At 69.2% G+C, this 16,567-nt stretch overlaps 1 protein-coding gene across 1 annotated transcript in view; it reads left to right on the top strand.

Annotated features, from left to right (window-relative positions):
• TBC1D22A (TBC1 domain family member 22A) overlaps positions 1-16,567 on the top strand; it is a 70,266-nt gene that overhangs the window by 17,933 nt on the left and 35,766 nt on the right. Inside the window, exons 5-8 of the mRNA XM_028532637.2 lie at positions 2,594-2,664; positions 8,382-8,510; positions 10,121-10,183; positions 13,531-13,645. Coding sequence (XP_028388438.1) covers positions 2,594-2,664; positions 8,382-8,510; positions 10,121-10,183; positions 13,531-13,645 — 378 coding nt within the window. The remainder of the gene's footprint in view (positions 1-2,593; positions 2,665-8,381; positions 8,511-10,120; positions 10,184-13,530; positions 13,646-16,567) is intronic.

Below are 16,567 nucleotides of genomic sequence, written 5' to 3' on the forward strand. Positions count from 1 at the left end.
CGGAGGGCCGGGAGCCCACAGGCCTGTGTGCAGGTCGGTCTGCGTCTGGGAGGCAGCTGCGTCGTGGTGCTGCTTGCGGGGAGGCGGGGCGCTCTGGGAGCCCCGGCTCACACAGACAGACAGACAGACCCGGTGCACACCTGGAGGTGCCCCTGGTGTGCCCTGGGACCTTCTCTGCCTGAAGCCCTCGAGGCGTGGACGGAGGGCCCCAGACTGGGTCTCACCCTCCTCTGGAAAAGGGGCCGGGAACTGCCTCTGGGGGGCAGGAGACCGCCCCCTGGGGAGAGGTGCCCGGCCTGGGCCTGGCGGCCTCTCCTCCCTTCCCGCGCTGCTCGGGCTGCCCCGTTCCACGTCCTGTTTGGTCCTGCGAACCGTTTCTACCCAGAGTGCTGCGGGGGGGCAGCGTGGAGCCCGTGCCCCTTTGTGTCTGTGTGTGCTCGTTGCCGCAGCCGCTCCCGCCCTCGCCCTGTCAGACCGTCCCCGCGCCGTGTGCTCCGTCCTCCTCTCCGCCTCTGTCTGGCCGCCCGGCGGAGACCCGTGTCATCTCTGCCGCCCATTGAAGTGGCTCCGGCTGCTCTCCCGGCGACACAGGCGGGAGGGGATCAAACGCGGTGCGGCTCTCACTTGACGGGAGCCGCCGCCTGCCGCTCCCGGCCAGAGATCAGACCCCGGCGTTTAACGGCCCTGAAACCGGACCCCTAATTGCTCGCTCAGCCCTCGCTGCAGCAGACGCGGGACCAGCCGCTCTGGGCTGCTGACTGTCAGCCACACACGGAAACAGGCGCTAGAATGCGGACGGCCCGCCGGCATGGCGGACAGCGCGGTGCTGCCGCACCAGGCGAATCGCGGTCGGCGACGGCCCCGGCCCCCCCCTCGCCGGCGCAGTGTGTCTCCCGCCGTGTGCTGTCGGGGGCCCGGGGGGCCCGCCCCCTCGTGCCCCCGCAGGGCCCTGGCACGGCTCCCAGTTACGCCCCGCTGTCCCCCGGCGCAGGGTGGCGGGTGGGCGCCCCCGCCTACACGGAGCGTGGGCCGGGCTCCCGCGAACCCACAGAGCCTGTGCCGCGTGCTTGTCACGTCATGGGGGGGGGGGTTGCTGCTGCCGCCGGTTCCCTCTCGTCGCCTGGCCCGCGAGGCCGCGAGGCCGGGGTGCGCGTGCCGCCCTGTGCTTGGGGTCCCTGGGCGTGGTGCAGACTGACTGGGCCCGGGTGCATCCGTGCTGGCAGGAGCGGGCGTGGGTGCCGGGGATGAAGGGGTGAGCGCCGCCGTGTGGGGAAGGGGTGTGGGCGCAGGCGGGGAGGCAGGGCAGGGCCCCTGGTCGGGTCGGGGGCCAGCAGTGGATGGGGGGTCGTCCCCCCCCCCGGTGGAGGCTCTGGCATGACGCAGCCGGTCGGACCGGGCCGGGTGGGCCGGGGGCCAGCAGCGGGCTTGTGGTCAGCTGGTCCCGACCCTGGGTGTCTCCCTCGAGCCTCCTCCTGGGCACTCACGTGGGAGGCCACGAGCAGGGGCCGTGCCGCCACGCTGCCTTGCCTTTGTCGTCACACTGCAGCTCAGCTCGGAGTCACCGAGCCCGTCCCCGACGAGCCCGTTCCCGGGCCTTCTCCGGGCCGAGCCAGGAGCGACCCGCTGCCAGGTGCTGCTCTCTGCGGCCGCCGCCCCGCTGCCCCACCTCCCCGAGGGGGCGGGGCTGAGTGAGTTGCGGCGCAGGTGTGTGCACATTTCGGCGTGGGAACTGGCGGCGGCCGGGGTCTGTCCCCAGCGGGTCGTCCAGGAAGCACAGAAGCGAAGTCAAGCCTCTCATCGGTGCGAAAGGACTTAGAGTTCTAACGTGCAGCAGCCTGCCCTTTACTAAACGCCACGCGGCTGCAGATCGACAGCGTGGCGGGGGGGGGGGGGGGGGGCGGATGCAGCCAGGAGCCTATCCCAGACCCGCCCTCCGGGGCGGGGGCAGCGGGGGGATAAGACGTGGCGTCTAGAGACTCCTTATCCGAGGCTCTGGGACTTCTGCGTCGCGTGGGGTCGGCCCCTGAAGCCTGCGACCCGGTGGCTGTCGGTGTGTTTGTGGTGGAGCTGTGTGACTCAGCGCGGGGGCCCCTGGTCCTCGAGAGGAAACCCCGGCCCCGCCCTCCCAGCCCTGGGCAGCCTCGGGCTGCTTTCCGCCCCCACAGACGTGCCCCTTCTGGGCGTTCGTGTGCGGGGCCCACCACGCACGGCAGAGCGGAAGGGGGAACCTCGTGCACGTGCTAAGTTGGGGAAGAGGCGTTGAGGCGGGGAGAGAGGAGCAGAGAAGGGAGTGGGGCTGAGGAGGGAGCCTCGGGGGGCAGCCGGCCCCCCGAGTGGTGCTGGGGGCGCCTGGGGAGCAGGCGCAGACGTGCCCTGGGAGTCGCAGGGGACGGGTGGCGTTGAGATCTCGGTGCCGTTGGGGCTTGGGGGGGGACTCCTCTCGGGTGCCGAGGTCGCCGGCGTCTGGGGTTTCCGCCCTGCAGGCTCCTCTGGGCTCGTCTGCAGGGGGCAGGGGGGGGCCCCGGGGGAGACGCCCACTCAGGGGAGGCGCTCACCGTGTGTAACCCTCTCCCCTGTCTCTTTCCGCCCACAGACGAGCTGCGCCGGCTGAGCTGGTCCGGGATCCCGAAGCCGGTCCGTCCGATCACCTGGAAGCTCCTCTCGGTGAGTGTCCCGTCCACCTCGTCCCGCCGCCCCTCGTCCGTCCTCCTGCGGGGTCCTGCCCCCTGGTCTGGTCTGTCCTCCCGCGGGGGCAGCCCCGGGTCTGGCCAGGGCTTGCCCGGCCTGCTGCCGTGACGCTGGCCTTTGTCTGGGCCGAGGTGGCACTTCCCTTGCTGCTGTGCTTCGGGCCTGGGTTGACGGGCGGGCCGGAGCCATCGGCAGTGCCCTCTGGCAGCCGGGCTCTTTCCCCTGGTCCCACTGTTCTAAAATAGCCTTCTTTGTGAGGCTGCCAGGCCTGGGGCGCGGGGAGGTCCCGGTGTCCAGGACTGTCCGCTCCGAGGGTCACGGCGGGGGCACTGGTTCGAGCGTGTTCGCTGTGTCATGTGGGCCCTGACGTCGGGGCAGCAGACTGTGGTGAGAGACCGCCCGCTTTGGTGGTGTGGGGGAGTCCTGCTGCTCGGCCCCCCGCACCGGCCACCCGTCTCGGGGCGCCCCGGGCAGGGCGGGGTGGCTCTGGCCGGGGCTCACTGCCGGCCGCCCGGCCCCGGGCACGGCCCCGCGAAGCCCAGCGGTCACCACGGCTTCCTCTCTTCCTCCCGTGCGGCCCTCGGGGCCGCGTCCGCACGAAGCCCGCGTGCTCTAGGTCGTGTCTGACTTTGGTATTTAAAAGACTCCTGCTAACGAGTCCTAATGAGTTTGCCGCTCAGTCCCCTGGAATCCTCAACGCAGACGCAGCTTCGCGCCGTGAACATCCGCTGATTAAATGCTCTCCCGCCGCTGAAGGTGGGCCTGCCGCCGCCGCCGCTCGCGCTTCTGCTGGTTCCGCGGGTGCTCCCGGCCGGTGCTCCGGGGTCCGCCCTGTGGGGGGCGCTGCCGAGGGTGTCGGGCGGGCCCTCGCCGCAGCTGCGTGTTTGTGTGTGGGCGGGCGTGCTGCCTCCAGGGGGTGGCTCTGATCCCACTCATCTTGCCCCGGGACTGGCTCGGGGACAGGGGCGCAGAGGGGGTGCCCCCGGTGCCACCTGGCTGGGTCGGCGGGAGGGGGTGGCGGTGGGCGGAGGCTGTCTGTCACCAGGAGTCCCGGGAGTGTGGGGGACAGTCTGGTGGCCTTGGGCATGTGTGTCCCTTTCACGGGTCACAGGGACGTGTGGCCCGGAAACGGGGAGACCAGGTCCCTGTGGGAGTGACAGGACACAGGCAGGGATTGTGGGTGAGGGGCGTGGCTGTGCGGACAGTGGGGGGCCAGGTGGCAGGGAGGGGCGGTTACTCCTGGGGCCCGGGCAGCGGGTGGGGAGGGGGAAGGGCGGGAGCGGTAGACCGGTGAGCACACGACGAAGCCCGTCCTTCCCCTGTGGGGTGTGGGGGTGCCAGGAACGGGAGCGTGGTCCTGGGGGGCGCCTGCTCGCGCCCCCTCTGGCCAGGCCTCCCGGGGACGGCGGGCTGCTTGTGTGGCATCTGGAAGGACGGGGCAGGGCCGCTGGGGGGGGACGTGAAGCAGTGGGGCTGGGCGAGCAGGGGCCCTGGCCGGTGACCACTGGATGGGGCGGGGCCGGGGGACCGGTGCTCAGGGCCTGGGCTGGGCTCCGGGGTGCATCCCACACGCACCGGTGGGGGCCACGGGGCTGCCTTTCTGTACCAGTGGACCCAGGGCCTGTGGGGCGGCCCCTTGGCCGGTCCACCCGTCCATTCCCCCAGTACGGACACAGCGCTTCCTCTGTCTCAGGCACCACTGGGTGCTGGGAGGCGGTGGTGTTGGGAGGGCGGCCCAGGCCCCGCCCCTCACCGGGCCTGCAGGAAGGAGAGGGGTCCCTGCCCGCCCCTGCCTGCCCAGCACAGACCTGGGGCCTGCGGCCCAGAGGGGGGGCCTGGCCCCCAGGAGTCTGAGCCCCAGAGCCCTGCATGCCCCATGCCCTTCCTCTGCCCCCGTGTTTGTAAGTGCTTTTGGGGCGCCTGCTGTGTGCACCTGTCTGGTCCGGAGTGCAGGGTGTGTGGGCACAGACTGTGGGTGTGGGGTCCTTCTCGCCCAGGGGTGCTGGGCGTGCAAGCTGGCTGTGCCATGGAGCCTCTCAGGAGGGCACTAGAGCCGGGACAGAGCAAACTGGGGTGGGCAGGGGCGGGGTCGAGGTGGCAGGTGTGGCTGTGCCGATAGGCAGCTGGGCCAGGAGCCAGCGGGTTCTTCGAAACCGCACTCAGTCCCTGCCTCCCGGGCTCCCTGTGCCCTCGGGGAGTGGCCCGTGTGCGTTCGCTCTGCTTTGAGGTGAGTGCCGCGGGGGAAGGCAGCCCTGGGCCCCAGGGACAGGGACCCACCGGTGAGGGCTGCTCGTCGCACGTGGGTGTGGACAGGCAAAGGGCAGTCTGACCCGGGGCCTGTCCCCTCTTGTCCTGGAGTCGCTGACCCAGCAGCACCCACGGGCCGCTCTCCTGTGCCCTGGCTGCCCTGCCACGGTCAGCCGGGCAGGGTTCTGTCGTCACAGGCCGGGGAGCAGGGTGGGGCTCCTGTCCCTCGTCCCCCCTCAGCAGGAGCGAGTCTAGGGCATGGCCCTCAGCCAGGACCCCGCCAGCGCGGTGTCCCAGGCCGTCCTGGAGCACGGTGGGGCGGGGCCCTCCCAGACGGGCGCTCCTGCTCCGAGGGTCCCCGGGTGCCTCAGCAGACTGGGGTCTCGGGGCGGTCTGCGGTGTCAGGGTGTGTGGGTGGCACTGTGCCGTGGCACGGGCTCCGCTGAGTGCTGCCGGGCCGGGCAGGGACCGGGCAGCAGGCCTGTGGCAGCTCCGGGGTGCCCCCTGGATCTGCTTTCCCACCTGGGTGCGTGTCCCCGTCTCCTGAGACGCTTGGGAGACACGGACGCCCAGGCTCCTGCAGGTGCCCCAGCTGGGGACTTGGGCTTCACGGGGGGTGGGGGGCAGGGGGGGTGGGGCAGGGCACAGGCCGGCCTGCTGGGGTGCAGGTCCGTGGGTGGGACTCGCCAAGAGCGATCTGAGGCTGCGCGTGCGCTGCGAGATGCGCACCATCAGTGTGTGTGTCGCTCGCTAATCCGGCAATTACGGTCCCCGCGGCTCTGTCACTTAGGATGCGCCGCATCCTTGGATGTGTATCATTTGCGTAATTTCCAGTCCTGCCTAATTACCTGCAGGCCTCCACTTGCCTCGTGCTCCACGCCTGTGCTCCCCGTGTGTGTGCTCCCCGTGGGAACGGCAGCAGCAGGAGGGCGTGCGGGGGCTCCGTGGCCGGTGCCCTGGGACCTGGCTGCCTCGGCCAGTGTCCGTCTGCCAGTTCGTTGACGTTTGGGGAGTGCGGGGAGTTTTTGCGTCTTGTGCTGCCCCTCGGAGCCCTTGGGCGTCGCTGCCCGTGGGTAGTGGGGTGGCCCAGCAGCGCCGCACGCCTGCCTACCACTCAGCTGGGACGTCAGGACCGGTGCCGAGCAGGCCACGCTGCGCTGTGTCCTCCGTGAGAGCGTGGGACCCTCCCCGGGGCGTCGGCTCCGCCTCTCCCGGCCCCCCCCCCCCCCCCCCCGCCCCCCGGCATCTTCTCCACCTTAGACACCAACCCCGACCCAGCCGTGTGCACCGACCAGAGCTCGAGGGGTTGGGCCTGGACAGGGAGGTGGGTGGGGCCTCGAGTGCCCACAGGGGCTCCGGCGAGTGTGGGAAAGGAGGCCGGTGCAGCCTCTGGTGTCCACCCGCAGGTGCCCGTCCTTGGCATTCCTGCATCCGGGGTGCGTGTGTGCATGTTTGCGTGTGTGCACGTGTGCATGTGTGTGTGTGTCTGTGTGGCTCACAGCGTGGGACCTGCTCCCGCGATCTGTGCACAGAGCCTCGACCCCGAGCCCCGGGTCGGCCCGGCCCCCCCTCGGGATCTGAGGCGGCGCGGGCCTGCCCTCTGTCCGTCGCTGGGGCCTGGGGCAGAGGGCCCCCTTCTCGGTGCTGTGCTGGCGCCTCCGGCCCCGAGGGCAGAGAGAGATGAGAGCTGGGGCGGCCCCTCCACGAGCCCCGGCGTCGGGCTGGACGGCGCGGTCGTCACAGCGGGCGCGGGCTGGGCCCTGGCCCCCACTTGTCGTCTCCGAAGACACCTCTGACCGGACGAGGGCGCGCCTCCCTGGGTTCCCGCCAGCCCCGCCGTAACTGAGTGCCCCAGTGCAGGGCAGGGTGGGGGGCCCGGGGAGAGGGCTCTGCAAGCAGCGCAGGTGCGGCAGTCTCACCCAGCACAGGGGCCCTGGGGTGGGGCGGGGCAGGGGAGGCTCCGCTCTGGAACTCTCGCCTCCCCTCTTTGGGCCGGAAGGGGCAGGGGGGACAGCGCCCATCTTTCTCAGGAATAGGGGCCGGCGGGGGCCGGGGTGTGGGCTGGGTCAGCTGGCCCGCTGTGACGGTGGCCGGGCGAGAGCTGCAGGCCCGCTGGCAGGTTGCGGGGCACTGCGGTGGCAGGGACTCACATGTGCGCAGCGTGCCCTGCGCTGGCGCTTCACCTGTGGGCACTGCCCCTCAGGGAGTGGGTGGGTGGGCGTCCTGTTGTGCCACGGGTGGCAGAGTCCCGCCCACCCGAGGCTGCCCGAGCTGGGGACGGGGCGAGGCTGGCTGTGACCCAGACGCACAGTTGCCTGGAGGCCCGTGTGCTGCGCGGGGCGGCAGGCCTTCCCTGCAAGGGCTGTGCACAAGTGCAGAGCATTCGCCTGCATGAGTGGCTCCCACGGTCGGTCGGGGTCCCCCAGCCCCACAGCTCTGCCCCTGTCGTGCACAGCGGCCAGGTCCCAGCAAGTCTTTGCTGCCAGAGTGGGCGGTGGCGGCCCCTGGAGCACCTGCTGCTGACCGCGGGGCGTGGTCAGGGTTGGAAGTGAGGTGTGTGTGTAGGGGGGAGCTTTATTAGGCCCCTCGTGGGCGGGGCTAAGCCCAAACAGTGAGCGACCCGGGCTCTGGGCCAGTCGGGATGGCTCCTGAGACCCGTCAGCGGGGACATGTGTCAGCCGGGAGAGGAGCCTCGGGGAGGACAGCGTGTGTGGCAGGGCTCCCGTGCAGTACCTGTGCAGGCACCTCCCAGGCGAGGACAGACAGCCACGCCCACTCGTGTTCTGGGACACGCAGGCAAACTTGCTTCTAACACAGGCCACTGCGGGCCAGGCAGGATGGCGGCAGTGGAAAAGCCCGACAATGCCGAGTGTTTGCAGGGTGCAGGACGGCGGACGCTCCCAGGCCCTTGCCACAGGAGTGTCACTGCCCTGGGACGGCCTCTGTCGGAGGTGTGTGTGCGCCTCTCTCGGGTGTGGGCTCCTCGAAGCGCGCCCGAGGTGCCGTCCAGGGCGGGTGCGGGCCGTGTATGGCGAGAACTGCCGGCGGCCCTGGCGGCCGCGACCGGCAGGCCGGGTTTCGTCCGTGCGGATGGATACTCCTGCTCTGCGCTGCGGCATGAGCGCGCCCTCGGGTGGAGGGCTGAGCTCAGTGAGGCGGCCAGGGGACACGTGTGGTTGTGCGCAGGGCCGTAAAGACCTCGGCATCCTGCACGGGCAGGGGCGGGGCCCGCGCAGGGGAGGGGCTTGTTCCCGGGTCCTGCGGAGGTGGGCGGGGAGTGTGAGCGCTGCCCGTCAGTCCGACACCTGCGCAGGTCAGGGCGGGGGGCCCCACCGCCGCGCCTGTCTGGGGCCGTGCCGCCTCCCCACCGCTGCTCGACCCCCCGTGCCGTGTGAGACGCGCGCGCTCTGACCACACGTCCACCCTGTTTGCGTGTCTCCCCCCAGGGCTACCTTCCCGCCAACGTGGACCGCAGACCGGCCACTCTGCAGAGGAAGCAGGAGGAGTACTTCGCCTTCGTGGCGCACTACTACGACTCCAGGAACGACGCGGCCCACCAGCACACGTACAGACAGGTGGGCGCCCTCGCTCCCCGCACTTGGTGCCCCAGCGTCCCCTTGGCGTGGCTCGCAGGGGGACGCGTTCCCTCTCGCGGGTCCCCGGTGGGGCCGCGGGCCTGCGTTTGCTGATGCAGCAGTGACCTCGACAGCACGCAGCTGATCTGGGATTCGCAGCAGGCCCAGGGTCTGCTGCCGGAGCGGCCGCTGGGGACGCCCGGTCCTCCGTGGCTCTGCGGAACGTGGGAACTTGGAGCGGCTCGCGCTGCCAGGCAGCAGGGGCGCGGTTCTTGGCTGTAGCGCAGCCTCGGGTTCGAGGGGAAACTGCTGCCTTCCCGGACGTCCGGGTGGACCGTTTCCTCTCGGAAACCCCGCCCCCAGCGAAGGAGCTCTGCCGGGTCAGCCGCCCCGCCCCGCACGGGGGAGAAGATCCAGGGACGGCCCCCTCTGCTGGGCGACCCCTGCTCCTGGGCCGGGATGGGCTCCTGGGGGAGCGCCCTCCGCATCACCGGGTGCCGGGGAGCCTGGCTCCCTGCGGAGAGGGGCTCCAGGCCTGAGCTAGGACAGAGGGGGGCAGGAACCCGCGTCCCTGCCCCTCCAGGGCCCCCCTGCCGCTGGCACGCCGCTGCACGGAGCCTGTCCCCTGTCACTCCCAGGCGCCCCGCAGGCCAAGGGCACTGCGGCTCGGTCCCTCGGGACACGGACGTGAGACCGACCGCGCCGGGGCTTGTCTAGGGAAGGGTCAGCTCCCGCGCTCTGGCTTCCCGCCGCGCTGGCCGGGAAGCGGGGTCGGCTGCAGTGTTGAACCTGTTGCCGATTCCTCCCGCTGCCGCCTCGAAGCTGTGTTCCCTGGGTGCTCCGGCGTGCTGGCCCCCAGCCCCTGGGACCGCGCCCTCACGGGGCAGCCCCACGCCCGCCCCCCGGGCCGCCCGGGCTGCTCACGTCCAGGCCCCCGCGAGGGAGGACTAGATCGGACCTGTTCACCTGAGACGCAGCACCACGTGCCAGAGCTGGGCCACGTGCGGGCTCTCGCGCTGTGGACGTGCCTGCGTGAGAACGCGCAGGTCTCCCCTGGGCCCGCGGGCTGTCTCCCTGGGTGCGGGGGCGTGACTCCGGCCCTGATGGCTCATCCGCTGCTTCTCGTCCCGCACACGTATTCCTCCGCCAGGTGGGGACTTTATTACGACTCTCGTGCCCGGCGGAGGTTTTCAAATGCTCCGGGAAAAGTGCCCCGGGCCCCCAAGGACTTGGTGACGGGGAGGAGGAGTGGCTGGGTCCAGGAAGAAGCTGTCACCGCTGGAAACGCGGGCGCTGCCGCTGCGCTGCAGCCGCTCCCGTGTCGGGGCTGGAAGTCGGGGCTGGAAATCAGCGTTGCTGGTCGCTGCGGACTCTGTCACCCGGCAGCTGAGGGCGGGCCCTGTTCCCGCCCACGTAGCAGCCGCGCATCCCGCCGTGGGGCGTGTCGGCGGGCCTTCGGCCCCGCAGAGGGCGCGCTCGAGGACAGGCTGTGTCTCAGGGAGCAGGTTCCGGCCAGCGCCAGCTCACTGTCGTCGTTGAGTGTCGCCGTTTTAATCGTAATGCTTGAAGCGATGTTTGTCATCTTTTGTCTCTTCCTCCTCCACCTCCAGATCCACATAGACATCCCGCGGATGCATCCGGAAGCGTTAATACTCCAACCCAAAGTGACGGAGGTAAGGGCGGTGCGGAGGCGCTTCCCCCGCAGCAGACGTGGGCACACCAACGACAGGGCCGCCCCTGCGCGTCAGACGGCCTGACTGTCGGGCCGAGGCCTGCGGAACCGCAGTTGCAGCGCTTGGACGTGCAGACGCACTCCTGGGCCCACCCGACCCTGAACCTGGCTGCGCTGCAAGGCTGCTCTGCGTCCTCACCCTCTCCTGGAGCCCCGCCCCCTCTCCAGTCACCCCGCCCCCTCCCGGTGCCCCCTCCCGGTGCCCCGCCCCCTCTCCCGACTTACCTCTGTGATTCTCCCGGACCCTGCTGACTCCGATGCGTGCCTGTGGTGCCGTGTGGTGCGTGCGTGCACGTGACGCGGAGAGGACGATGACCTGGGGCTGCGTCGTCCCGCGTGGCCTGGTTTCTGCAGGGGTTTTTTCTCTTTTTGCCTTATTTTCTGAGATTCAGCCATCTTCCTGTTTGTGGAGCAGCCCCCGTTCCCGCGCTCTTCCCGCAGCCTCGCTCCTGCTGCTGGGCTTTGGGGTCCCGAGTCTGGGGTTTGCCCCGGGGACCGGACCGCCTGGAGCCCGTGAGGACGTTTAGGCCGCAGACCGACCAGAGGTTCCCCCGGGCTCTGACAGGGGGCGACGTGCTGCTGGGTGGGAGTCCGGGGTCAGCGCCTGCCTGCCGGCTCGGAGCCCTGGCGCGTGACGCCCGCGCCAGTTCTTGATGTCGCCAGCGCGGTGCCCCGCGAGTCTCCGGCGGGGGTTCCCCGCGCTCATTTCCGTTCCCCTGACGGCGGACGCAGGCGCACGCCGCGTCACGTGCTCCCGCACTCCCTTCGCGGGCTGGCTCCTGGGAGACGCCGGGCCCCGGCCGTCTCCTGCCTGTTTCCTGGGCCGCTGGTCAGCTGTGTTGGGGGTTGCGCGTTTTTGCCAGCCGTGCGCTGCAGGCAGCGTCTCCGCCCCGCGGCTGGTCGCCCCCTGGCTCCTCGGTGGCTCTCGGGGCCAGCAGTCCTCCCCTGCGCGTCCCTCGTTCGCCCGCATCCCTCCTGCGGGCTGCGGCGGGCTGTGCTCAGGAGGCTCTGCGGCTCGCGCAGGTCTCAGAGCCGCCATCTCCTGTTCCACGCGAAGGGCTGACCCCTTGCCCCTCGCCCCGGGGTTTAACTGGTCCCTGCGTGTCAGCCGTGCGGGGTGGGGTGGGGCTCGGCTTGCTTGCCTGTCCGCGACCCAGTGTCACGGGGCGGGGGCGTCCCGGCCCCGCATGTGCGTGTCTCACCCTCACGCAGAGCTGGTCTTGTGCCCTCCCTTCTCCCCGCGGCCTTCCCCAAGGCCACGCCCCGCTGATCGACTCCTCCTCCTGGAGAGTCTGGAGCCCTCAACCTCGGCAGGGCGTCCACGCCCACCCCTCCCTCTCCACCGTGAGGGCGTGGTCGCAGGCCTTTGCCCCCCGAGGACGTCCTGGGGGTCGGAGGCCCGCGTCTGCCCGTCTGCCCTCACGGTCTGTCTGACTGGTGATTGGATTGTGCGGGGTCCGTCGGTGGGTGCGGGAGAATCCGCGTCTTTATGAACTTCGGTCTCCGTGTTCAGCGGCTCGCTGATTCTCCACTTGGAGGCCACTTCGAATGCCTTTCAGTGAAGTGTTAGGATTTGCTGTGTAGAAGTTCTTGTGTGTTAGGTGCCTTCTTCGTTATCATGTATTTTGTTGTTATAAATGGCGTCTCTTAGGAATTGGATTTCTTTCTGCCTGAAGTGTTTGGTTTTTGTCTCAACTGCTGCAGTAAGTGCACTTGTGCACGCCGGCGCCTCTCGTCTGTGCATTTGGTGTGTCGGGAAGTCCAGCGTTCGCAGAGCACGGGCCGTCGCAGGGCAGGGGGAGCAGATCCGTTTTCTGTGGAGCTGGTCACTCCGAGATGGTTCTCCTGGACTGTCCCCTCGCACTGCAGCGGGGCAGCCCAGCACCGGGGCAGACAGGCGCCCGGCACACGCGCGTGGGGTTCTGCAGCTGGCCGAGCGGGCGAGGGGGAGCGGGGCGCAGCCTCATGGGGGGTCGTGCAGACGTGAGAAAAGGCCTGGGGAAGAGTGCGTGGATGCTGGCCTGGTGTTAGCCAGGAGGCGAACTCAGGTGTCGTCTCTGTGTGTGGAGGTGGCGTGGGCCCGGACAGGTGATGCCGAGAGCACACCCACGCTGCTGGGCTCCCACACCTCGGTTCCCACCTCAGGTGTGAGCTGAGGCTGTGGACTGGTTGCTCCTCTGCCTGGTGCCCACCTCATGGTGCAAGCCGGCTGCATAGCTCCCTGCATCATGCTTGCATCCCCCCAGCAGCACTGGCGAGGCCCGTGGAGAGTGCATGCCCTCCCTTGGGAGGTGGCGCCCTGAGCTGGCGCTCGCCCTCCTGCTTGTGCCCTGCCGGCTGGCCCAGACCCAGGTGCGAGCTCTAAGTCCGTTGTGCGTGTGCATGCGTGCACGTCTGACTGTGTACATGTGCGCGAGGTTGCGTGAGTGTGTGCGAGAGTGTGTGCACAGTGTGCACGTGTGCGTATGCTTGTGTGCACCGTGTGTGTGTGGCCTGGGCGGTGGGGTTGTGGGCACCGGGGTGGAACCCCTGTCCGACAGACAAGGTGGGGGGCGGGCGGGAGGGGTGGTGCAGAGGCAGGGGCAGGGAGGGGAGCCCCGTAGGGGAGAGGAGGGGAGGCCGGGGGCGGAGGGTGTGACTCTGACGATGGGGGCTGCCTGGCCTCACCGCGGAGGTCGCCCCACGTCGTGTGCAGATGCCGTAACCAGACCTTCTGTCGGTCCTGCCTCCGGTCAGCAGGTCCATCTCCCCTGTGAGGGAGGCCCGGAGCCTGTCTCCGAGCATTCAGCCGCCATCCACCCTCCCTCCCAACTAACCGTCCGTCCATCTCTCTTCCCACCCACCCACCCACTCCCCCCGCCTGTGCACCCCCCACCTGTTCCTTCCTCCCTGCACCCGTTCAGCCAGGGGTCCACCCGCCCCCATCATCCTCTGCTGACCCCGCCCTCCCTGTGCCCCTCAGAGCTGCTTGTGGGCGGGCCGGGGGCTGCTGCACTGCTGACCGGGGCCCGGACAGCCGCACACGGGTGCCGCCCGGGGCCGGGCAGAGGGTGGGTCTGTGAGGGTCTGCACGGGCGCCGGGGCTGAGCCCCGCAGTCGGGGAGACGCTGCGTTGGCTTGTGTGTCGATAAGAAGTGGGACTGTTAGAACCTGAAGGAAAAGCTTAAACGCAACCGGATACTGTTGGTGTTCCAACGCTGGCAACGGGGAGGAGTTGGCAGTGTCTGTTCTGAGCGAAAGGACGCGTTGGAGGTTTCCGACTGCAGCGCGTGTCCCGTTCCCTCCCAGATCTTCGAGCGCATACTGTTCATCTGGGCCATACGCCACCCCGCCAGCGGGTACGTCCAGGGGATCAACGACCTGGTTACGCCATTCTTCGTGGTCTTCATCTGCGAGCACACGGGTAAGGCCCCAGTGGGGCATGCTCCTCACTGACGTTCACGTGACCCGCGGTGGCCGCGCGTGGAGAAGCCGTGGGCCGGGCCGAGGGGCTGGATCTGATGGGGCGGGCGCCGGGCAGGAGCGGCTTCGGCGAGGGGAGCGAGGTGGCTGGCTGGCTGCGCCGCCAAAGCTCTGCGGGTTCATCACTCAGGGCCTGAGTCATCGGCCTCCTCCTCCAGGAAGCCCTCCTCCCCTCCACCCCCGGGCAGGACGGGCTTCCCCTCCTCAGAGGCCAGCTTGCTGTGGCCTCCTTCTCCACCCCGCCTTCAGCTGGCGTGTCTTGGGCACTGCCCAGGTGGCTCTGTGCTGGGTGTCACCCCCTGGTCTCTCAAGTCCCCGCTTTCTCAGAAAGGCCCGTGTTCACGCAGCTGCTTGGTGATGCGGTTACCGCAGAGCAGAAGAAAAGCGTCGGGTGGGAGGGGTTCGACACACAGCGGCCCCGGACGCCCACTCCGAGAGAGCGGGCTCGGTTCCCACCCAGGCAGCCAGGCGCAGGGCGCGTGGGTTGTGACCGACTCGGGGGAGGTGCCACAGCCAGTCCCGGGGCCCCGCCTCTCCTCGCTGTCCTTCCCGAGTGTGAGTGCCTGGAGGGAGAGCCGTCCTCTGTGTCTCTGTGCACGTGGCCTGCTGCAGCCCCAGGCTCCCCACGGAGGGCAGGAGCTCGGAGCTCGGGCCGGTGCCCCCGGGGTGAGGAGGGGACAGGATTCGCAGCAGCCGCACGGGGCCGGGCATCAAGGTCTTTATCCATGTGCCCCCGTGCGAGACGGGTCACCTGCCCATCGGGGATCTGATGGAAGGTAACGCCGCACGGCGTAATGAGCAGCTTCTCCACGTCGTTTCGCATAAATCAGGGGCATGCCTCTGTACGCCGCCCCCGATCGAGGTGGGTGGAGGCGACCGAAGCCCGGGGAAGGGCGGGCGGCCCGCAGCTCCAGGGGGTGCGGCCGCTCTGGCAGCGAAGGGGTTACCTGGTCACACGTTGCCGAGCCGCGAGACGTTATTTATAACCCGAGTCGGGAGCGGTGAGGCTGACGGGCGATTAAGGGAGTTTAACAGGTGAATAATGATAAGAAGCGGTTCCTGACGGCCGTTCCTCTCGCCGGCAGGTGTGTTTCGTGGCCGTAGTGGCAGTGTCAGGGCGGGCCGTGCGGGCGGGTGCGGCGTGCCCGCGCCCAGTGCTGCGACGCGGTCTCCTGCGACGCGGCGTGCCACTCACAAAACCGGAAATGCCGTTGTGACTTTCTGATTTATCGCTGAGGTGGTTTGTTAATTTTCACCGACTCCAGGCAGGTTAACGAGCACGTATTGATGGATTTGATCAGGAGCGCACTAACGCGGAGCTGAGGAAGAGAGGTCAGACCTGGCGAGCTGCTCCCCGGCCACCCAGAGCCGTGTGTCCTGAGTTTCGGTCTTCCCGCCTCACGTTGACCAGAGAGAGAGAAGTCCCGGGGCCGGGCCTGTCTGCGGGCGTGTGTGCGTGCCCTCAGGAGCCGTTTCTTCCCTTTGTGAGCAGCGAGCAGTCAGAGGAGTTCTTCTTGGGAAAAGCAAAGAGGCGGTGAAGGGGGAACACGAATGACTGACAAACTAAAAACAAGCCTGGCCCCTCAAGGAGCGAGAGTGCAAGCTGAACCACCAGTGCGGCTCTGTTTTTGTCTGTCGAGTCGGCAAAGACCGAGACGCGATCCTCAGTGCCTTGCGGGGGGGGGGGGGGGGGGGGGTGAGTGACGCCCTCCCTCCCTCCCTGGGGGAGCGGCCCGTCTGGGCGGCGCCTCCTGTCTCGAGGCCGGGAGCCCGTGGGCGTCCATCCCCGGCCCCGGGCAGCCCCCCGTCCGGCCTCAGGAAGGTCGAGCCGGTTGGGGCGGGCCGACCTCCCAGCAGCCTTGAACGCGAGTCCACGAGACAGTCTCTCGGCGTGGGACGGGGGAGGGCGTGGGTGGAACACTAGGGCGAGGAGCCTCGTGTCTGGTCCCAGTTCTGGTTCATTAACACGCTGCGCAGGGTGCTGGCCGGTGGCTCGGTCGGTTGGGGCGTGTCGTCCTGCACACCCAGAGGTTGCGGGGTAGGTGCCCCGTCCGGGCACAGGCCTGGGTTGGGAGTTCAAGTCCCTTTTGGGGTGTGTGGAAGAGGCAGCTGATTGACGTTTCTCTCCCTCTGTCTTTCTTCTCTCTCTCTCCCTTCCTTTCTCTAGGATCAATAAAAACATGTTTTCCGTGAGGACTTATTTATTTTTAATGAAAAAGTTTTATTTATTTTTAGAGAGAGGAGAAAGGAGGGGGAAAGAGAGGAAGAAAAACATCAGTGTGTGGTTGCCTCTCATGTGACCCCCGCTGGGGACCTGGCCCGCAACCCAGGCCTGTGCCCTGACCGGGAATCGAGCCAGCAACCCTTTGGTTCTCAGGCCAGCACTCAACCACTGAGCCGCACCAGCTGGGGCCTCAGTCGGGCTTTAACGACCGTGTGTGTGTGTGTGTGTGTGTGTGCACGAATGCTGTGGGCGAAGTCCTCGGCCCCCTCCCCACTTCAGTGCTGGAGTCTTGCCCCTGCGCCTTGAACATGACCGCCTCTGGGTCTTCACAGCAGTGACGGGGTACATGGGGTCACTGGCACCCTGAGTGCTGACTCAGCCAGACGGGAGGGTCAGGCTCAGCGGGGAGCCCAGGACAGGGGCCGGCAGCCGCCGGGCTCCCGGGGAGTCCCGCCCGAGTGCCGGCCTTGGGGCGGCCAGAGTGGAGGCTGTGCCCGCAGCCCCGTGGGGCAAAGCGGGCACAGCCCGGCCAGCGAGGCGGGAGGCGTCTCTGACCGAGGAAGGGGCTCCGTGGGCTCGGGGAGGAGGGGGTGGGGGAGACCCAGGGCTGCTTGCCCCGCACCCTGACGCAGGGAGACC

Source organism: Phyllostomus discolor, chromosome 2, assembly GCF_004126475.2.
Source record: "Phyllostomus discolor isolate MPI-MPIP mPhyDis1 chromosome 2, mPhyDis1.pri.v3, whole genome shotgun sequence".
Taxonomy (NCBI): Eukaryota; Metazoa; Chordata; class Mammalia; order Chiroptera; family Phyllostomidae; genus Phyllostomus; species Phyllostomus discolor.